The sequence below is a fragment of the Chiloscyllium plagiosum genome, unplaced genomic scaffold (genome assembly GCF_037043375.1).
Source record: "Chiloscyllium plagiosum isolate Xiang-an unplaced genomic scaffold, Cpla_swu_hap1 HiC_scaffold_1, whole genome shotgun sequence".
In the NCBI taxonomy this organism is placed as follows: domain Eukaryota; kingdom Metazoa; phylum Chordata; class Chondrichthyes; order Orectolobiformes; family Hemiscylliidae; genus Chiloscyllium; species Chiloscyllium plagiosum.
Window position 1 is genome coordinate 169,026,496 of NW_028270139.1, and position 23,579 is coordinate 169,050,074.

A 23,579-nucleotide genomic window follows, 5' to 3' on the forward strand; every position below is an offset into this window, starting at 1 on the left:
ATGTGTTGTATAAAATCCCATGCAAGGACTGCACAAAACACTACATAGGACAAACAGGTAGACAGCTAACGATCTGCATCCATGAACACCAACTAGCCACGAAACAACACGATCAGCTATCCTTAGTAGCCACACACGCAGATGACAAGTAACATGAGTTTGACTGGGACAACACTATTATTATAGGACAAGCCAAACAGAGAACAGCCAGGGAATTCCTAGATTCTGGATTAGTGGTGCTGGAGGAGCACAGCAGTTCAGGCAGCATCCAAGGAGCAGCGAAATCAACGTTTCGGGCAAAAGCCCGTCATCAGGAATAAAGGCAGTGAGCCTGAAGCATGGAGAGATAAGCTAGAGGAGAGTGGGGGTGGGGGTGGGGAGAAAGTAGCATAGAGTACAATAGATGAGTGGGGGAGGGGATGAAGGGTGATAGGTCAGGGAGGAGAGGGTGGATAGGTGGAAAAGGAGATAGACAGGTAGGACAAGTCCGGACAAGTCATGGGGACAGTGCTGAGCTGGAAGTTTGGAACTAGGGTGAGGTGGGGGAAGGGGAAATGAGCAAACTGTTGAAGTCCACATTGATGCCCTGGGGTTGAAGTGTTCCGAGGCGGACTCGTCCACATCCCGCTCCTCCGCCCTCAGACCCCACCCCTCCAACCATAACAAGGACAGAACGCCCCTGGTGCTCACCTTCCACCCTACCAACCTTCGCATAAACCAAATCATCCACCGACATTTCCGCCACCTCCAAAAAGACCCCACCACCAGGAATATATTTCCCTCCCCACCCCTTTCCACCTTCCGCAAAGACCGTTCCCTCCGTGACTACCTGGTCAGGTCCACGCCCCCCTCCAACCCACCCTCCCATCCTGGCACCTTCCCCTGCCACCGCAGGAACTGTAAAACCTGCGCCCACACCTCCTCCCTCACCTCTATCCAAGGCCCTAAAGGAGCCTTCCACATCCATCAAAGTTTTACCTGCACATCCACTAATATCATTTATTGTATCCGTTGCTCCCGATGCAGTCTCCTCTACATTGGGGAGACTGGGCGCCTCCTAGCAGAGCGCTTTAGGGAACATCTCCGGGACACCCGCACCAATCAACCACACTGCCCTGTGGTCCAACATTTTAACTCCCCCTCCCACTCTGCCAAGGACATGGAGGTCCTGGGCCTCCTTCACCGCCGCTCCCTCACCACCAGACGCCTGGAGGAAGAATGCCTCATCTTCCGCCTCGGAACACTTCAACCCCAGGGCATTAATGTAACTTCAACAGTTTCCTCATTTCCCCTTCCCCCACCTCACCCTAGTTCCAAACTTCCAGCTCAGCACTATCCCCATGACTTGTCTGGACTTGTCCTACCTGCCTATCTCCTTTTTCACCTATCCACTCCACCCTCTCCTCCCTGACCTATCACCTTCATCCCCTTCCACACTCACCTATTGTACTCTATGCTACTTTCTCCCCACCCCCACCCTCCTCCTCTAGCTTATCTCTCCACGCTTCAGGCTCTCTGCCTTTATTCCTGATGAAGGGCTTTTGCCCGAAACGTTGATTTTGAAGCTCCTTGGATGCTACCTGAACTGCTGTGCTCTTCCAGCACCACTAATCCAGAATCAATGAGCGGTACTTTGGGTTCCAAGAGATCAATTGTGTTAGGGGACTCTCTCGTCTGAGGTACAGACATTTCTGTGGCCAGCAGCGAAATATCAGAATGGTGTATTATTTCCTGGTGCCAGGATCAAGGATGTCTCAGAGAGGGTGCAGAATGTTCTCACATGGGAGAGGGGCCAGCAAGGGCGGGGCGGGGGGGGGGGGGGGGGGGGGGGGGGGGGGGGGGGGGGGGGGGGATGGGGGAGGCAGAAACCCAGGGAGATAGTGTGGAAAGAGATCAATCTGAGACTGCTAAAGTTGGCAACAGAAGCGAGTCAAACAGTCAGGGCAGGCAGGGACAAGGTAGGACTGAGAAATTAAATTACATTTATTTCAATGCGAGGGGCCTAACAGGGAAGGCAGATGAACTCAGGGCATGGTTAGGAACATGGTTATCATAGCAATTATAGAAACATGGCTCAGGGATGGGCATGACTGGCCGCTTAATGTTCCAGGATACAAATGCTGCAGGAAGGATAGAAAGGGAGGCAAGAGAGGAGGGAGAGTGGCGTTTTTGATAAGGGATAGCATCACAGCTGTACTGAGGGAGGATATTCCCAGAAATACATCCAGGGAAGTTATTTGGGTGGAACTGAGAAATAAGAAAGGGATGATCACCTTATTGGGATTGTATTATAGACCCCCTAATAGTCAGAGGGAAATTGAGAAACAAACTTATAAGGAGATCTCAGCTATCTGTAAGAATAATAGGGTAGTTATGGTAGGGGATTTTAACTTTCCAAACATAGACTGGGACTGGGACTGCCATAGTGTTAAGGGTTTAGATGGAGAGGAATTTGTTTTCTGATTTAGTATGTGGATGTACCGACTAGAGAAGGTTCAAAACTTGATCTACTCTTGGGAAATAAGGCAGGGCAGGTGACTGAGGTGTCAGTGAGGGAGCACTTTGGGACTAGCGACCATAATTCTATTTGTTTTAAAATAGTGATGGAAAAGGATAGACCAGATCTAAAAGTTGAAGTTCTAAGTTGGAGGAAGGCAAATTTTTACGGTATTAGGACTTGTTGTCCTAATACCGTAAATTGTATAACGAGAGTCCAGAGAAAGTATATTCCTGTCAGGGTGAAAGGGAAGGCTGGTAGGTATAGGGAATGCTGGATGACTAAAGAAATTGAGGCTTTGGTTAAGAAAATAAGGAAGCATATGTAAGGTACAGACAGGATAGATCGATGAATCCTTAGAAGAGTATAAAGACAGTAGGAGTATATTTAAGAGGGAAATCAGGAGGGCAAAAAGGGGACATGAGATAGCTTTGGCAAATAGAATTAAGGAGAATCCAAAGGGTTTTTACAAATACATTACGGACAAAAGGGTAACTAGGGAGAGAATAGGGCCCCTCAAAGATCAGCAAAGCAGCCTTTGTGTGGAGCCGCATAAAATGGGGGAGATACTAAACAAGCATTTTGTTAGATTAGAGTACATACAGTGTGGAAACAGGCCCTTTGGCCCAACAAAAATCCTCCAAAGAGCAACCCACCCAGACCAATTCCCCTACATTTACCCCAACTAATGCACCTCACACTATGGGCAATTTTAGCATGGCCAATTCACCTGAAGTGCACATCTTTGGGCTGTGGGAGGAAACCCACTCAGGCACAGGGAGAATGTACAAACTCCATACAGAGAGAATGTACAAACTCCACACAGACAGTCGCCCAAGGCAAGAATTGAACCCAGGTCCCTAGTGCTGTGAGGCAACAGTGCTAACCACTGAGCCACCGCACTGCCCAGTATTTGCAACAGTATTTACTGTGGATGAAGATATGGAAGACATAGACTGTAGGGAAATAGATGATGACACCTTGCAAAATGTCCATTTTACAGAAGAGGAAGTGCTGGATGTCTTGAAACGGGTCAAGGTGGATAAATCCCCAGGACCTGATCAGGTGTACCCTAGACCTCTGTGGGAAATAGAGAAGTGATTGGTGGGCCTCTTGCTGAGATATTTGTATCATCGATAGTCACAGGTGAGGTGCTGGAAGACTGGAGTTGGCAAATGTGGTGCCACTGTTTAAGAAGGGCGGTAAGGACAAGCCAGGGAACTATAGACTGGTGAGCCTGACTTCTGTGGTGGGCAACTTGTTGGAGGGAATCCTGAGGGACAGTATGTACATGTATTTGGAAAAGCAAGGACTGATTAGGGATAGTCAACATGGCTTTGTGCGTGGGAAATCATGTCTCAAAAACTTGATTGCATTTTTTTGAAGAAGTAACAAGAGGATTGAGGAGGGCAGAGCAGTAGATGTGATCTATATGGACTTCAGTAAGGCATACGACAAGGTTCCCCATGGGAGACTGGTTAGCAAGGTTAGATCTCATGGAATACAGGGAGAACTAGCCATTTGGATACAGAACTGGCTCAAAGGTAGAAGACAGACGGTGGTGGTTGAGGGTTGTTTTTCAGACTGGAAACCTGTGACCAGTGGAGTGCTACAAGGATTGGTGCTGGGTCCTCTAATTTTGTCATTTATATCAATGATTTGGATGCAAGCATAAGAGGCATAGCTAGTAAGTTTGCAGATGACACCAAAATTGGAGGTGTAGTGGACAGCGAAGAAGGTTACCTCAGATTACAACAGGATCTTCATCAGATGGGCCAATGGGCTGAGAAGTGGCAGATGGAGTTTAATTCAGATAAATGCGAGGTGCTGCATTTTGGGAAAGCAAATCTTAGCAGAACTTATACACTTAATGGTAAGGTCCTTGGGAATGTTGCTGACCACAGAGACCTTGGAGAGCAGGTTCATAGCTCCTTGAAAGTGGAGTTGCAGGTAGCTAGGATAGTGAAGAAGGCGTTTGTATGCTTTCTTTTATTGGTCAGAGTATTGAGTTCAGGAGTTGGGAGATCATGTTGCAGCTGTACAGGACATTGGTTAGGCCACTGTTGGAATATTGCGTACAATTCTGGTCTCCTTCCTATTGGAAAGATGTTGTGAAACTTGAAAGGGTTCAGAAAAGATTTACAAGGATGTTGCCAGGGTTGAAAAATTTGAGCTACAGGGAGAGGCTGAACAGGCTGGGGCTGTTTTCCCTGGAGCGTCGGAGGCTGAGGGGTGACCTTATAGAGGTTTACAAAATTCTGAGGGGCATGGATAGGATAAATAGGCAAAGTCTTTTCCCTGGAATCGGGGAGTCCAGAACTAGAGGGCATAGGTTTAGGGTGAGAGGGGAAAGATATGAAAGAGACATAAGGGGCAACGTTTTCACGTTGGTACATGTACGGAATGAGCTGGCAGAGGATGTGGTGGAGGCTGGTACAATTGCAACATTTAAGAGGCATCTGGATGGGTATATGAATAGGAAGGGTTTGGAGGGATATGGGCCGGGTGCTGGCAGGGGGACTAGATTGGGTTGGGATAGCTGGTCAGCATGGATGGGTTGGACCGAAGGGTCTGTTTCCATCCTGTACATCTCTATGTTTCCTGGAGCAGAATTCCAGAATCTTCCCTAACCCTCTGCTTAGTTACGGTCTTCCCATTACCTGAGGTAGACAAGCAGGAGGCGGGAAGAAATGAATAGGCCCGATAGCATCAAGTGGTGGAGATGTCAATGTTTCGAGTGTAACCTTTCCTCAGGACTAGGAGTGGGTGTGGGGGTAGCTGCAGAGAAAGGGGGTGAGGGGGGTAGGGGTGGTGAAGTGGGGATAGGTGAAGACAGGTAGAGGGTACGACCTGGTTGGCCAGTGGGAGGAATGAATCCGGTTGGTAGTTGGGAGGAGTGGAAGGGAGTCAGGGATTGAGGAGGGACGTTATTTGAATTTGCAGAACACAATGTTGGGTCCTCCGGGCTGTGGGATGCCCAGGCGGAAGATGGGATGTTGTTCCTCCAGTTTGTACTGTGGTTTATTATGGCAATGGAGGAGGCCAAGGCGGTCATATTGGAAAGGGAGTGGGAAGGAGAATTTGTTTTCCCTTCGTAGGGGACACTAAACTTAAACTTAGGGAACAGTTTGGTGAATATCTCAGCTGGACCCGCAGGGGCCGACCAGACTCCTAGTCACCGCCCATTCTAATTCCCCTTCCCACTCCCTTTCTGACATGACCATCCTTGGCCTCCTCCATGGCCACAATGAACCACAGCGCAAAGTGGAAGAACAGCACCCCATCTTCCCCTTGGACAACCTACAGCCCGGAGGACTCAACATTGAGTTCTTCAATTTCAAATAACCTCCCTCCCCATCCCCCGGCTCCCTTCCATCCTCCCTACCACCAATCAGATTCATTCCTCCCATTGACCAACCAGGTCGTACCCTCTAGCTGTCATCGCCTATCTCCACTTCACCAGCCTGCCCTCACAACCCCTTTTATCTGCAGCTCCCCCCACATCCGCCCCCATTCCTGAAGAAGGGTTACGCCCGAAACATTAACATCTCCACCTCCTGATGCTGTCTGGCCTGCTGTGTTCTTCCAGCCTCCCGTTTGTCTACCTTTGATTCCAGCATCTGCAGTTTCTTTTTTTTGTCTCTTCTCATTACCTGAGGTAGCTGCATTGTTTACAAGGATGTCCAATTGCTTCTCCTCCTTCCTGATCTGCTCTGTGAACCTCCGCACGGATTCCATGGAGCTGGTGTCCAGGATGCGGAGGTGAACGTCGTTGTTTCCTGTCTGGCGTCGGATTTCTCGCACTGCTCTCTCTCCTCGTTCCACACTGCGGCAGGCCAGGATCACACGGGCCTTTCTCTGGGCAAGGTCCTGTGCAATGAACTTCCCAATGCCTGACCATAGAGACAGAAAAATACTCACAGAGTCAGAGAGTTATGGAGATATACACCATGGAAACAGACCCTTCGGGTCCAACCCGTCCATGCCGACCAGATATCCCAACCCAATCTAGTCCCACCTGCCAGCACCTGGCCCATATCCCTCCAAACCTTTCCTATTCATGTCCCCATCCAAAAAGTTTCTTAAATGTTGCAATTGTACCAGCCTCCACCACATCCTCTGGCAGTTCATTCCATACACTCACCACCCTCTGCGAGAAAATGTTGCCCCTTATGTCTCTTTTATATCTTTCCCCTCTCACCCTAAACCTATGCCCTCTAGTTCTGGACTCCCCGACCCCAGGGAAAAGACTTTGTCTATTTACCCTATCCATGGCTCTCATAATTTTGTAAAACTCTATAAGGTCACCCCTCAGCCTCCGACGCTCCAGGGAAAACAGCCCCAGCCTGTTCAGCCTCTCCCTGTAGCTCAAATCCTCCAACCCTGGCAACATCCATGTAAATCTTTTCTGAACCCTTTCAAGTTTCACAACATCTTTCCGATAGGAAGGAGACCAGAATTGCACACAATATTCCAACAGTAGCCTAACCAATGTCCTGTACAGCCACAATGTGACCTCCCAACTCCTGTACTCAATACTCTGACCAATAAAAGAAACCATACCAAACACCTTCTTCACTATCCTATCTACCTGGGACTCCACTTTCAAGGAGCTATGAACCTGCACTCCAAGGTCTCTTTGTTCAACAACACTCCCTTGGACCTTACCATTAAGTGTACAAGTCCTGCTAAGATTTGCTTTCCCAAAATGCAGCACCTCGCATTTATCTGAATTAAACTCCATCTGCCACTTCTCAGCCCATTGGCCCATCTGATGGAGATCCTGTTGTAATCTGAGGTAACCCTCTTCGCTGTCCATTACACCTCCAATTTTGGTGTCATCTGCAAACTTACTAGCTATACCTCTTATGCTCGCATCCAAATCATTGATATAAATGACAAAAAGTAGAGGACTCAGCACTGATCCTTGTGGCATTCCACTGGTCACAGGCCTCCAGACTTAAAAACAACCCTCAACCACCACCCTCTGTCTTCTACATTTGAGCCTGTTCTGTATCCAAATGGCTGGTTCTCCCTGTATTCCGTGAGATCTAACCTTGCTAACCAGTCTCCCATGGGGAACCTTGTCGAACGCCTTATTGAAGTCCACATAGATCACATCTACTATTCTGTCCTCATTGATTCTCTTTGTTACTTCTTCAAAAAACTCAATCAAGTTTGTGAGACATGATTTCCCACTCACAAAGCCATGTTGACTATCCCGAATCAGTCCTTGCCTTTCCAAATACATGTACATACTGTCCCTCAGGATTCTCTCCAACAACTTGTCCACCACCGAGGTCAGGCTCACTGGTCTATAGTTCCCTGGCTTGTCCTTACTGCCCTTCTTAAACAGTGGCACCACGTTAGCCAACCTCCAGTCCTCTGGCACCTCACCTGTGACTAGGGATGATACAAATATCTCAGCAAGAGGCCCACCAATCACTTCTCTAGAGGTCTAGGGTACACCTGATCAGGTCCTGGGGATTTATCCACCTTTATGCATTTCAAGACATCCAGCACTTCCTCTTCTATAAAATGGACATTTTGCAAGGTGTCACTATCTATTTCCCTGCAGTCTATATCTTCCATGTCCCTTTCCACAGTAAATACTGACACAAAATACTCATTTAGTATCTCTCCCATTTTCTGCAGCTCCACACAAAGGCCACCTTGCTGATCTTTGAGGGGTTCTGGATTAGTGGTGCTGGAAGAGCACAGCAGTTCAGGCAGCATCCAAGGAGTTTCGAAATCAATGTTTCGGGCAAAAGCCCTTCATCAGGAATAAAGGCAGAGAGCCTGAAGGGTGGAGAGATAAGCTAGAGGAGGGTGGGGGTGGGGAGAAAGTAGCACAGAGTACAATAGGTGAGTGGGGGAGGGGATGAAGGTGACAGGTCGGGGGGAGGAGTGTGGAGTGGATAGGTGGAAAAGGAGATAGTCAGATAGGACAAGTCATGGGGACAGTGCTGAGCTGGAAGTTTGGAACTAGGGTGAGGTGGGGGAAGGGGAAATGAGGAAACTGTTGAAGTCCACATTGATGCCCTGGGGTTGAAGTGTTCCAAGGCGGAAGATGAGGCGTTCTTCCTCCAGACGTCTGGTGGTGAGGGAGCGATGGTGAAGGAGGCCCAGGACCTCCATGTCCTCGGCAGAGTGGGAGGGGGAGTTGAAATGTTGGGCCACGGGGCGGTTTGGTTGATTGGTGCGGGTGTCCCGGAGATGTTCCCTAAAGCACTCTGCTAGGAGGCTTCCAGTCTCCCCAATGTAGAGGAGACCGCATCGGGAGCAATGGATACAATAAATGATATTAGTGGATGTGCAGGTAAAACTTTGATGGATGTGGAAGGCTCCTTTAGGGCCTTGGATAGAGGTGAGGGAGGAGGTCTGGGTGCAGGTTTTACAGTTCCTGCTGTGGCAGGGGAGGGTGCCAGGATGGGAGGGGTGTTGTAGGGGGGCGTGGACCTGACCAGGTAGGTCACGGAGGGAACGGTCTTTGCGGAAGGCGGAAAGGGGTGGGGAGGGAAATATATCCCTAGTGGTGGGGTCTTTTTGGAGGTGGCGGAAATGTCGGCGGATGATTTGGTTTATGCGAAGGTTGGTAGGGTGGAAGGTGAGCATCAGGGGCGTTCTGTCCTTGTTACGGTTGGAGGGGTGGGGTCTGAGGGTGTAGGTGCGGGATGTGGACGAGATGCGTTGGAGGGCATCTTTAACCACGTGGGAAGGGAAATTGCGGTCTCTAAAGAAGGAGGCCATCTGGTGTGTTCTGTGGTGGAACTGATCCTCTTGGGAGCAGATACGGCGGAGGCGGAGGAATTGGGAATACGGGGTGGCATTTTTGCAGGAGGTAGGGTGGGAAGAGGTGTAATCCAGGTAGCTGTGGGAGTCGGTGGGTTTGTAAAAAATGTCAGTGTCAAGTCGGTCATCATTAATGGAGATGGAGAGGTCGAGGAAGGGGAGGGAGGTGTCAGAGATGGTCCAGGTAAATTTAAGGTCAGGGTGGAATGTGTTGGTGAAGTTGATGAATTGCTCAACCTCCTCGCGGGAGCATGAGGTGGTGCCAATGCAGTCATCAATGTAGCGGAGGAAGAGGTGGGGAATGGTGCGGGTGTAATTACGGAAGATCAACTGCTCTACGTAGCCAACAAAGAGACAGGCATAGCTGGGGCCCATACGTGTGCCCATGGCTACCCCTTTGGTTTGGAGGAAGTGGGAGGATTCAAAGGAGAAATTGTTAAGGGTGAGGACCAGTTCGGCCAAATGAATGAGAGTGTCAGTGGAAGGGTACTGTTGGGGACGTCTGGAGAGGAAAAAACGGAGGGCTTGGAGGCCCTGGTCATGGCGGATGGAGGTGTAGAGGGATTGGATATCCATGGTGAAGATGAGGCGTTGGGGGCCGGGGAAACGGAAGTCTTGGAGGAGGCGGAGGACGTGGGTGGTGTCTCAAACGTATGTGGGGAGTTCCTGGACTAGGGGGGATAGGACAGTGTCGAGGTAGGTAGAGATGAGTTCAGTGGGGCAGGAGCATGCTGGGACAATGGGTCGGCCAGGGTGGTCAGGCTTGTGGATCTTGGGAAGGAGGTAGAACTGGGCAGTGCGGGGTTCCCGGACTATGAGGTTGGAAAATGTGGGTGAGAGATCTCCTGAGGAGATAAGGCTTTGTATGGTGTGGGAGATGATGGTTTGGTGATGGGGGGAGGTGGGGTCATGGTCGAGGGGGCAGTAGGAAGAGGTGTCCTCGAGTTGGCATTTGGCTTCAGTGGTGTAGAGGTCAGTGCGCCAGACTACCACTGCACCCCCTTTATCTGCTGGCTTGATGGTGAGGTTGGGATTGGAGCAGAGGTATTGGAGGGCTGCGCGTTGTGAGGGTGAGAGGTTGGAGTGGGGGAGGGAGGTGGACAGGTTGAGGCGGTTAATGTCCCAGCGGCAGTTGGAAATGAAGAGGTCGAGGGCAGGTAAAAAAAACCCACCACCAGGGATATATTTCCCTCCCCACCCCTTTCCGCCTTCCGCAAAACAAACTACAGGCTCCTGATCTTTGAGGGGCCCTATTCTCCCCCTCGTTACCCTTTTGTCCATAATGTATTTGTAAAAGCTCTTTGGATTTTCCTTAATTCTATTTGCCAAAGCTATCTCATGTCCTCTTTTTACCCTCCCGATTTCCTACTTAAGTATACTCCTACTTCCTTTATACTCTTCTAAGGATTCACTCGACCTATCCTGTCTATACCTTTCATATGCTTCTTAGATTAGATTACAGTGTGGAAACAGGCCCTTCGGCCCAACAAGGACAGGCAAAATCCGAGGACAGGCAAAATCGACGTTTCGGGCAAAAGCCCTTCATCATTATTCCTGATGAAGGGCTTTTGCCCGAAACGTCGATTTTGCCTGTCCTCGGATTTTGCCTGTCCTTGGATGCTGCCTGAACTGCTGTGCTCTTCCAGCACCACTAATCCAGAATCTGGTTTCCAGCATCTGCAGTCATTGTTTTTACTTTGGCCCAACAAGTCCACACTGACCCGCCGAAGCGCAACCCACCCATACCCCTACATTTACCCCTTACTTAACACTACGGGCAATTTAGCATGGCCAATTCACCTGACCTGCACATCTTTGGACTGTGGGAGGAAACCGGAGGAAACCCACGCAGACACGGGGAGAATGTGCAAACTCCACACAGTCAGTCGCCTGAGGTGGGAATTGAACCCGGGTCTCTGGCTCTGTGAGGCAGCAGTGCTAACCACTGTGCCACCGTGCCACCCACCGTTCCTTCTTTTTCTTAACCAAACCCTCAATTTCTTTAGTCATCCAGCATTCCCTACACCTACCAGCCTTTCCTTTCACCATAACAGGAATATACTTTCTCTGGATTCTCGTTATCTCATTTCTGAAGGCTTCCCATTTTCCAGCCGTCCCTTTACCTGCGAACATCTGCCCCCAGTCAACTTTCGAAAGTTCTTTCCTAATACCGTCAAAATTGGCCTTTTTCCAATTTAGAACTTCAACTTTGAGATCTGGTCCATCCTTTTCCATCATTATTTTAAATCTAATAGAACTATGGTTGCTGGCCCCAAAGTGCTCCCCCACTGACACCTCAGTCACCTGCCCTGCCTTAGTTCCCAAGAATAGGTCAGGTTTTACACCTTCTCTAGTAGGTACATCCACAAACTGAATCAGAAAATTGTCTTGTACACACTTAACAAATTCCTCTCCATCTAAACCTTTAACACTATGGCAGTCCCAGTCTATGTTTGGAAAGTTAAAATCCCCTACCATAACCACCCTATTATTCTTACAGATAGTGGAGATCTCTGTACAAGTTTGTTTCTCAATTTCCCTCTGACTATTAGGAGGTCTATAATACCTCCTCTCCTGACATTGCAAAACACAGTCATTTTGCCTTCAGGAATTGGACCTGGGTATGAATGAGGAAAAAAACTCCTGAGTTAGGGGGGAGTGGTAGGAACGGGATTCCTCATCAAAAGGGTAGATCTGACCAGATGGGCTGGATGGCCTCTTTATGTGCAGTCTATAAATCTGACAGTGGAGAATCTTTGCAACATCCCCTCCCCCTCTCTCTCTCTCTCTCTCGACAGCTGCTTGCATAAATATCCAATGTTAAACTAACTCTTCTCGGTGTTTACAATCTGCAGGAAATTGTCTGAACATGTTGCCGTGCTGCGCCTCACTGGCTAAGTACTGGAAATCAAGTCCTGCTATCTCTGGAGTAAGAGTGACAGATTTTAAAAGCAATGAAAATTTCCCAAGTTCCACTCTCTTTTAGACCCACAGAAAACACAGACCAGATTTCGGCACAGGCTTTTTAAATTCAGTCACAGAAAGAGGGCCTCACTGGCTAGGACAGCATTTATTGCCCAGAGGGTAGTTAAGAGTCACCCACATTTCTATGGGGTTGGAGTCACATGTAGGCCAGACCAGATAAGAATGGCAATTTCCTTCCCTGAAGAACATTAGTGAACCAGAGAGAGAGTCATAGAATCATAGAGATGTACAGCATGGAAACAGACCCTTCGGTCCAACCCGTCCATGCCGACCAGATATCCCAACCCAATCTTGTCCCACCTGTCAGCACGCGGCCCATAATCCTCCAAACCCTTACTATTCATATACCCATCCAGGTGCCTTTTAAATGTTGCAATTGTACCAGCCTCCACCACTTCCTCTGGCAGCTCATTCCATACACGTACCACCCTCTGCATGAAAACGTTGCCCCTTTGGTCTCTTTTATATCTTTCCCCTCTCACCCTAAACCTATGCCCTCTAGTTCTGGACTCCCCGACCCTAGGGAAAAGACTTTGCCTATTTGCCTATTGCCCCACAGAATTTTGTAAATCTCTATAAGGTCACCCCTCAGCCTCCGACGCTCCAGGGAAAACAGCCCCAGCCTGTTCAGCCTCTCCCTGTAGCTCAGATCCTCTAACCCTGGCAACATCCTTGTAAACCTTTTCTGAACTCTTACAGGTTTCATAACATCTTTCCGATAGGAAGGAGACCAGAATTGCATGCAGTATTCCAACAGTGGCCTAACCAATGGCCTGTACAGCCGCAACGGGACCTCCCAACTCCTGTACTCAATAAAATCGATGTTTCAGGAAAAAGCCCTTCATCAGGAATAAAGGCAGTGAGCCTGTAGGGTGGAGAGATAAGCTAGAGGGTGGGGGTGGGGAGAAAGTAGCATAGAGTACAATAGGTGAGTAGGGGAGGGATGAAGGTGATTCCCCTTCCTCCACCTCACCCTAGTTCCAAACTTCCAGCTCAGCACTGTCCCCATGACTTGCCCTACCTGCCTATCTTCTTTTCCATCTATCCACTTCACCCTCCCCCCGCCCCCAAACTATCACCTTCATCCCCTCCCCCACTCACCTATTGTACTCTATGCTACTTTCTCCTCACCCCCACCTCCTCTCACTTATCTCTCCACCCTTCAGGCTCTCTGCCTTTACTCCTGATGAAGGGCTTTTGCCCAAAATGTCGATTTTACTGCTCCTCAGATGCTGCCTGAACTGCTGTGCTTTTCCAGCACCACTAATCCAGAATCCTGTACTCAATACTCTGGCCAATAAAGGAAACATACCAAACGCCTTCTTCACTTTCCTATCTACCTGCGACTCCACTTTCAAGGAGTTATGAACCTGCACTCCAAGGTCTCTTTGTTCAGCAACACTCCCTAGGACCTTACCATTAAGTGTATAAGTCATGCTAAGATTTGCTTTCCCAAAATGCAGCACCTCGCATTTATCTGAATTAAACTCCATCTGCCACTTCTCAGTCCATTGGCCCATCTGATCAAGATCCTGTTGTAATCTGAGGTAACCCTCTTCGCTGTCCACTACACCTCCAATTTTGGTGTCATCTGCAAACTTACTAACTGTACCTCTTATGCTCACATCCAAATCATTTATGTAAATGACAAAAAGTAGAGGACCCAGCACCGATCCTTGTGGCACTCCACTGGTCACAGGCCTCCAGTCTGAAGAACAACCCTCCACCACCACCCTCTGTCTTCTACCTTTGAGCCAATTCCGTGTCCAAATGGCTAGTTCTCCCTTTATTCCATGAGATCTAACCTTGTTAATCAGTCTCCCATGGGGAACCTTGTCGAACGTCTTACTGAAGTCCATATAGATCACACCTACCGTTCTGCCCTCATCAATCTTCTTTGTTGCTTCTCAAAAAACTCAATCAAGTTTGTGAGACATGATTTCCCACGCACAAAGCAATGTTGACTATCCCTAATCAGTTCTTGCCTTTCCAAATACATGTACATCCTGTCCCTCAGGATTCCCTCCAACAACTTGCCCACCACTGACGTCAGGCTAACTGGTCTACAGTTCCCTGGCTTGTCCTTACCACCCTTCTTAAACAGTGGCACCACGTTTGCCAACCTCCAGTCTTCCAGCATCTTACCTGTGACTATCGATGATACAAATATCTCAGCAAGAGGCCCAGCAATCACTTCCCTAGCTTCCCACAGAGTTCTACGGTACACCTGATCAGGTCCTGGGGATTTATCCACCTTGACCCGTTTCAAGACATGCAGCACTTCCTCCTCTGTAATCTGGACATTTTGCAAGATGTCACCATTTATTTCCTTGCAGTCTATATCTTCCATATCCTTTTCCACAGTAAATACTGTTGCGAAATATTCATTTTGTACCTCCCACATTTTCTGTGGCTCCACACAAAGACCGCCTTGCTGATCTTTGAGGGGCCCTATTCTCTCCCTAGTTACCCTTTTGTCCTTAATGTATTTGTAAAAACCCTTTAATTCTATTTGCCAAAGCTATCTCATGACCCCTTTTTTCCCCTTCTTATTTCCCTCTTAAGTATACTCCTACTTCCTTTATACTCTTCTAAGGATTCACTCGATCTACCCTGTCTATATCTTCCATATGCTTCCTTCTTTTTCTTAACCAAACCCTCAATTTCTTTAGTCATCCAGCATTCCCTATACCTACCAGCCTTTCCTTTCACCATAACAGGAATATATTTTCTCTGGATTCCCATTATCTCATTTCTGAAGGTTTCCCATTTTCCAGCCGTCCCTTTACCTGCGAACATCTGCCTCCAATCAGCTTTCGAAAGTTCTTGTCTAATACCGTCAAAATTGGCCTTTCTCTAATTTAGAACTTCAACTTTTAGATCTGGTCTATCCTTTTCCATCACTATTTTAAAACAAATAGAATTATGGTCGCTGGCCCCAAAGTGCTCCCCCACTGACACCTCAGTCACCTGCCCTGCCTTATTTCCCAAGAGTAGGTCAAGTTTTGCACCTTCTCTAGTAGGTACATCCACATACTGAATCAGAAAATTGTCTTGTACGCACTTACAAAATGCCTCTCTATCTAAACATTTAACTCTATGACAGTCTCAGTCTATGTTTGGAAAGTTAAAATCCCCTACCATAACCACTCTAGATGGATTTTTCCTAACAATTAACAATGGTTTCATGGTCAATATTAGACCCTTAATTCCAGATCCTTTACTGAATTTAAATTCCATGATCTGCCTTTGTGGGATTTAAACTCAGACCCCCAAAACATTAGCTGTATTTTGGGATTAATAGTCTAACAATAATACCACTGGGCCATTGTTTCCCCAGTGCTATTATTGATACCTAGTCCACAGACCAAATCAGCTGCTTGTGGCTGGTTGAATCTCCATTTTGTGATGACACTATGGCTTCAAAAGGTGTATTTTATCCTGGATTTTATTAATGAAGAGAGGTTGAAAGCGCGATGGTGAGCTGTCTGTTCCAAGCCCATAAAGTAAACAGTGTGAGAGGCCTTGCGTTTTCTTTATGCTGGAATAATTAAAGCAGCCTGAAGGGGTGGGGTCAAGCTCCCAAAGAACCAGGATTTTAATTTAAGTTTCAGTGGCTGTTGGGGTTTGGAAGCTGCTATACATCTCTCCTTGGTACAGCAAATTACTTGGGTTCTCTCTCTCTCTCTCAAAATTTTCTCCTAATGCTCTTTCTTCTTGAAATGTCAGATATCACACAACCACCAGATAAGAGTCCAACAGGTTTATTTGAAATCACAAGCTTTCAGAGTGCTGTTCTTTCATCATCTCTGAGTGGTTAGTATCCCTGCCTGTCATGTGGGAGACCGGGATTCAACTCCCCAGTGGAGAGCCATGTTATGAAGGTGTAAGGGGTACTGTACCTTTAAGGGAGTAGAAAAGCTAGCAAGGACCTAGAGAAGCACAGACAGTACTGGAAACTTTAAAATGTAACCTTTGATGAACAGCTAGATAAGCTTGGTTGCCTTGATACAAAATCAAATTCAAATTCAGCCAATCAGTTTAAATTATGCCCCAAGATACCAAACTCCAATCAAGTTTGAATTTAGTATTTTGACAATATTAAAGCCAATGAAACAATCCAATGATTTGGGATATAAGACTTGGAAAAATTGAACAGTTAAGGGAGAGCTGCCAAGGCACCAACATATGCAGACTGCCGCAGAATAGCTCTCTTAAAGGTACCTTTATCTATCAAGGACATGTAAAACAGAAACCTCTAAGAAGAAGCAAAAAAAGACAGAGGAAGATACAAAGAGAAGATTCGACAGCTGGCTCGTTTTGAAATTTGAACTTTTTGGTAGATCTTAATCAGGGGTTTTATCGGACCTGTATTTTAGAAAGGAAAGTATAAGATAGCTTCGAGAAAGGCATTGTAAATAGTTATTAGTTAATTATTCTCTGTCAGACTTAAAACAAATAAAGTTGTTAGTTTTATTTTAAATAGTGACTTTTGGGATAGTTCCTTGCCTCTCAAATTTTCACAGATTATCACATGGGTAAATATTTTCTGTGTGGCCGGTTTAAATTAGCGGAGGGAGGGGCAGTTTAGCCCGTGTCTTAACAGTTTGGGGGCTCGTTGCTGGGATTTAGCCGTTTGGGCGCTCGTCCAAATTTTCCAATAGAGTTGTTATTCCTATTCTTCTTCTTTTGTCTATATTTTAACTACAGTGTAAGAGTAAAGTGTATTTTGCTTCAAGCCTGGTAGTTTGACCAATTGAATTGCATCCAGAACACAATGCCTTGCACTTGCTTTTAACAATTAGAAAACATTGGGGTCTAGGCTTTCTTCCCAATATATTTTGAGTAGGTTTAGTCTGGTCCATAGCAAACTGGGGGCTCTTGTCAGGATCAAAATCTCCAATTCCAGATCGGGTTTAGGATTATTGGACTCAAAAGACAGTGAGCGGTGATTGTTTTGTGTTCTCTTTTCATTTGGATTTGGTTCATTTAAACAGAGTGTGCCTTGTGTAATAATGGCTATTTCTGTCAGTAAGAGTTCCCCGGGGGTGGAAGAGGTCACTTTGGGAGTGGGCAAGGCAAGGCCATTGGAATCGGCAGACAAGTTGGAGTTGGTATTGCGTTTATCTGTGAGAGAAAGGGTAATTGCAGCGATATATTAACATTTACAATTGCCAGGAACATAATTGGAATGTTTGGAAATGGATAAAATTTGATTGTAAATGAAACAGCTTGAACATGAAAAGGCGGCACGGTGGCACAGTGGTTAGCACTGCTGCCTCACAGTGCCAGAGACCCGGGTTCAATTCCCGCCTCAGGCGACTGACTGTGTGGAGTTTGCACATTCTCCCCGTGTCTGCGTGGGTTTCCTCCGGGTGCTCCGGTTTCCTCCCACAGTCCAAAGATGTGCAGGTCAGGTGAATTGGCCATGCTAAATTGTCCGTAGTGTTAGGTAAGGGGTAAATGTAGGGGTATGGGTGGGTTGCGCTTCGGCGGGTCAGTGTAGACTTGTTGGGCCGAAGGGCCTGTTTCCACACTGTAAAGTAATCTAATCTAGAAATGAAACAGTTTGAATTGTAATAGAAGAGAGGAGAAACAGAGAGATTTTGAACTTTGGAGGTTAGAATTGAGCTTAAAATGGTGGAGGGAGGAGTGAAAGGTAGAAGCAGTGAGGAGGATAGTGATGGAGAGCTATCCCATTGTCGCCATAGGCCTGGTGGGAATCTGTTTAAATGTCCAAGCATCGACTAAGTTTGATGGGAATGATGTAGAAACCATTTTCATTTCATGTGAGAAAGTGGCTAAACAAATGAAATGGCCAGTGATCATGTGGGTTTTGTCGATCCAAACAAAACTTGTAGGTAAAGCTAGTGAGGTATTCGCATCACTACCAGAGGAGGCATCTGGGGGTATGAGGAAGTGAAGAAAACCAGCTTAAGTACATATGAGCTTGTACCAGAAGCCTATAGACAATGTTTCAGGAATCGAAGGAGGGACCCAGGTCAAACATGCACTGAGATTGAAAGGATCAAACAAATTAACTTCATTAGGTGGGTAAAGGCATTGAAAAGAAATCAAACATATGATGCTTGTAGAGAGATGATTGTTTTGGAAGAGTTCAAAATTCACTTCCTGAGGTAGTGAGAACTTATGTGGAAGAGCAGAGATTTAAAAAAGCAAGATTAGCAGCTGAAATGGTTAATGATGATGAGTTGGTCCATAAATCAAAGTCCATTCAGTTGCACAGGATGCTTCTTACATTCATTTCTCAGCGTACACTCACTTTGCACTTTACTGGAGGCTACAGACTGTATGAAGGGTTTGGTGAGAAAGAAACTTCTTGGCATATTTCAGAATACTGTCAAAAATCACATGACACCGAGTTATATTCCAACAGGTTTATTTGAAACTGCAAGCTTTTGGAACCCCCATTCTCTCCTCAGGCAGCTCGTGGGAGAGAATACATTGGACATAGAATTGATAGATTAAAAATCAAAGGCTCATACAACTGATGTGAATGTATTGAACAAATCTAGATGGCTGTTAAGTCTCTAATCAGTTAGAATGGAGATGCAAGGATTACTATGTAAATCTCAGAATTTCATTCAAGTCACTGCCCCGAGATTATTCTGATAAAACCTGAAGTTAAGGTAACACCTCAGGTGACAGGGTGGAAGGCCGTGTTGATGAATGGACATTGCACAACAATCACCGGACAGGGACATTCATGTAAAGAAAAAGCCCTTTGATCTTTCACTTATAAAGTTTGTGTCCGATATATTCTCTCATGATAATATATGCTCTCTCATGATAATATATGCTCTCTCATGATAATATATGCTCTCTCATGATAATATATGCTCTCTCATGATAATATATGCTCTCTCATGATAGAGGAAGGAGCAAGGGCTCCGAAAGCTTGTGGTTTCAAACAAACCTGTTGGATGATAACTCAATGTCATGTGACTTCTGACCCAGTCCTCCCCAGTCCAACACCAGTACCTCCACATTCAGAATACTGTCAATGGGGTTGGCACAACAGCTGTACACTGCATCCTTCTCTGTCAGTTCTTTTATCAATTTGGAATGATGGCCTGGACTGGTGGACTTTGGGACAGCTTAGGTTCTTAGCTTAGGAAAAAATAGACCAGATAAGTTTTGTTTGTTTGTGAGGGCATGCCTGGACATTAATTGCATCCTTCACTAAGAGCTTCTAACTGACGCAGCGACCCTCCTGTTCGACCCCACAGCTAGACAGCAGAAATTAGAGACAACATAAAAACTGCAGATGCTGGAATTAAAGGTGGACAGGCAGGAGGCTGGAAGAACACAGCAAGCCAGGCAGCACCAGGAGGTGGAGAAGTTAATGTCTCGAGTGTAAGAAAGGTTACTCCCAAAAATATTGACTTCTCCATTTCCTGGTGCTGTCTGTCTTGCTGTGTTCTTCCAGACAGCTATTAATGAGGTCAGTATCTGGGAGTTGGGAGTCTATGTTCAAGCAGATAGAGTCATAGAGATGCACAGCATGGAAACAGATCCTTCGGTCCCAGCCGTTCATGCTGGCTAGATATCCCAACCCAATCTAGTCCCACCTGCCAGCATTTGGCCCATATCCCTCCAAACCCTTCCTATTCATATACTCATCCAAATGCCTCTTAAATGTTGCAATTGTACCAGCCTCCACTACTTCCTCTGGCAGCTCATTCCATACACGCACCACCCTCTGTGTGAAAAAGTTGTCCCTTAAGTCCCTTTTCAGTCTTTCTCCTCTCACCCTAAACCTATGCCCTCTAGTTTTGGAAACAACCTTGGCTATATATCCTATCCATGCCCCTCATGATTTTATAAACAACAAAAGGTCACCTCATCAGCCTCTGACGCTCCAGGTAAAACAGCCCCAGCCTATTCAGCCTCTCCCTATTGCTGAAACCCTCCATCCCTGGCAACATCCTTGTAGATCTTTTTTGAACCCTTTCAAGTTTCACAACATCCTTCCTATAGCAGGGAGACCAGAATTTTGTGCAGTATTTCAAAAGTGGCCTAACCAATGTCCTGTACAGCTGCAACAAGACCTCCCAACTCCTGTACTCAATGTTCTGACCAAATGAAGGAAAACATACTAAACACCTTCTTCACTATCCTATCTATTTGTGACTCCATCTTCAAGGAGCTATGAACCTGCACTCCAAAGTCTCTGTTCAGCAACACCACCAGGACCTTACCATTAAGTGTATAAGTCCTGCTCTGTTTGTTATTGAATAGTGACTGAGTCCTCAATCAGTCGATCAGGAACAAGAATTCAAAGTTCTGAGGAAGGGTCAATCAACCTGAAATGTTAACTCTGATTCCTCTCTGTAGATGCTGCCAGACCTGTTGAGCTTTTTCAGCATTTTCTGGTTTTGTTTCAGATTTACGGGATCTGCAGTTCTTTCATTTTTTATTCCGAATTTACATGTTATTGTTTTGAACTATGCTTTCTGAGAGTTGGTTCTGGGATGCTGCTGAGACAGCGCAGAGTTTGAAATCTCCCTGCCTGATCTGATAGCTCAACTTCCCAAAGAGAGGAAAGCACCAGGACAGTTGCTATCTTTGCCTGGGTGAACTGAGGTGGTGATTCCTGTCAGTGTTTTGGAAAACAGTCCACACTTCTGTCTGTGACCAACACATCATGAAGGGTATTTAAGCAGTGTGGCAAGATATTTTTTATTTTCTTTTATTTATCCTTTAACTGAGTTTGTTTGTCTTTTGTGGGAATGGGACTGAAAGCAAATGTTTTGAATTTAATTTTCTTTCTGCTAACATTAGTTTGTATTTTTTTGTCAATTTTTTATTGAGAAAAACATTTTTAAGTTTTTTTACAAAATTATAGAATCACTACAAAATAGAGTGGCAACTTTATAATATAATGACAATAACAGTAAACAAATTACTGCTTTACTCCACTAACATGAGAGAGAAAAAGAAAAACCCTACAAAAACTACAATTCAATAAATAACTAGAGGAAAAAAAGAAAAAAGAAAAAATAACCAAAATAAAATTAAACCAAGTGATATCAAGGTAACTTAAATTATATTCAATTAAGTTCTACACTAGGTGCAATCCCACCAAAGCTCCCCACCATTGGGAGCATTAGTGAGCAAACACAGGATTCTTCCCCCCCCCCCAGGGTCTCCCAGACTGCCAGTCATAGCCGTCATGACGACACTAAGGCCCTGGTCAATATAGCCAACACGTCTGCATCAATATAATTCAAAAATGGCCACCATGTTCAATAAAACAGTTCAGTTTCCTGGTGCACCTTCCTCATAAGGAAGTCCAGGGGGATGTGCTCCATAACTAATCTACACCAGCCCGAAAGTCCCGGGGGATTCACCAGCTCATTAGAATGTTCTTTCTCGCACAAAATGAAAGAATATTAAACAATTGCGTCCAGAGAGGGAAGATTTGGAAGACCAAAAAGGAGGGACACCAGATCCAACTTAACCTCAGTTCCCAAAACCTCTTCCAAAATGAGTAAGAGTACCAACCTCCATTTTATATTTGAGGAACACTGGGGACACTTCTGTCTTGAATTTCACAAACCGTTCCGGTGCCAAATGAGCCCTGTTGAGTACCTTCAGTTGGATAGCCTGGGTCCTGTTACAAATTGAAATCTTCCTAACGTTCTCCAAAATATCCTCCCACGTCTCTGATGAAATTTCCACCCCCAATTCTTGAGTCCCGATTCTGCAGAGCTGCTCAATGTCCTTTCAAACATTACTTCCTAGCAAGCGACAGAGGGTGCTGACCGAGAGAGTGCCCATAGACTGGAGCACTCTCCTTTCCATATCCGACTTGCAGGGACTAACCATCGATGTAGGCTTTTTTTGTATAAAGTCCCTAACCTGGAAGTAACGAAAGAGATCTCTCCTAGGTAGCTCAAAGTTCTGATTCAGCTGCTTGAAAGACATCATTACCTCCCCGTCAAATAAATCTCCCAGACAGGAGATTCCCCTAGACTCTCAGAACTTAAAGCCAGAGTCCATTAACCCCGGCTGGAATCCCAACATGCCTACTACGGGTGTGAAAAGGGAAGTTTTTTGTAAGTTGTTCTCACCTTGCTGCATCATTCTCCTTGCTTTAACCGTGTTATGGACAATCGGCTTTTTGCAGTGTTCCATAACGATTCTCGTCATGTCCATAAACAACAAATTAATGAGGGGGCATTTTGTCTCGGAGGCTTCAATGTCCAACCAGATTGATCGGGGGGTCCTGGCAAGCCCAGTAAGCCACACCGGATGGTAAGGAACTCAATTGATATTTCCTAAAGTCTGAAAAATCCAAACCTTCCCTCCCCTGTGGAAGCTACAATTTATCCAGCTTAATAAGAGGCCGCCTATGACGCCAGATAAAAGATCTGAACCAACTGTAAAGCCTGCACAGTGTTTGCCTGGTCAGCATCAAAGGGAGCATTCCCATGGGATATAATAAATGAGGAAGAACATTCATTTTAACCAGAGCAATTCTGCCCAACCAAGATATTGGAAAATCTTCCCAGCGCCGAAGGTCCTGCCTTACCTTCTCTAGCAACTGCAAATAGTTAGCTTTATATAATTGATTGAAGACCAGGGTATTAAAAATTCCTGCATACAGGAAACCTCCCTGTCACCACCAGAAAGGGAAACAGGTTCCATCCCCAAAATCGGATTTCCAGTAAGGTCTCCCACAGGCATGGCCTCCCACCTCATGGAATTAATTTTATGCCCTGACAACAGGACAACTACATTAATCACTTGTATTAAGATGTCATTGGAACAGTTAAAAAGAGAAGGACATCATCTGGATAGAGGGTAATTTTTTGCCTGCCTGACCCTACCTCTGGGGCAGATAAATTGGGATTGTCTGAATGGCTTCCACCAGTGGCTCACTCACCAATGTAAATAATAGTGGTGAGAGAGGGCACCCTTGATGGCAGCCTCTGCTGACACTAAACCTATCTGACCGTATACCATTAGTGAGAACTGCTGCTTTCGGATCACTCTACAACACTGCCTCCCATTTGGTAAAAACTTCTCCAAGACCAAACCGTTCCATAACGTAAAAGAGGTACTGCCACTCCACCCGATCAAATGCTTTCTCTGCGTTTAGGGAGACTACCAAACCCGGTATTGCTCTTTGTTGGCATATTTGGACCATATTTAATACTCTTCTAACGTTGTTGGTAGACCTACGACTCTTAATAAAACCTGTCTAATCCTCCTTTACAATAAAAGGCAATATCCTCTCCAGCCCTAACACCAGCATTTTTGAAAGAATTTTAAAATC

At 46.1% G+C, this 23,579-nt stretch overlaps 1 protein-coding gene across 1 annotated transcript in view; it reads right to left on the reverse strand.

Moving 5' to 3' along the window:
- LOC148152291 (retinol dehydrogenase 11-like) overlaps positions 1-23,579 on the reverse strand; it is a 44,081-nt gene that overhangs the window by 16,168 nt on the left and 4,334 nt on the right. Inside the window, exon 2 of the mRNA XM_087992239.1 lies at positions 6,151-6,390. Within this exon, the coding sequence (XP_087848365.1) occupies positions 6,151-6,390 (240 nt within the window). The remainder of the gene's footprint in view (positions 1-6,150; positions 6,391-23,579) is intronic.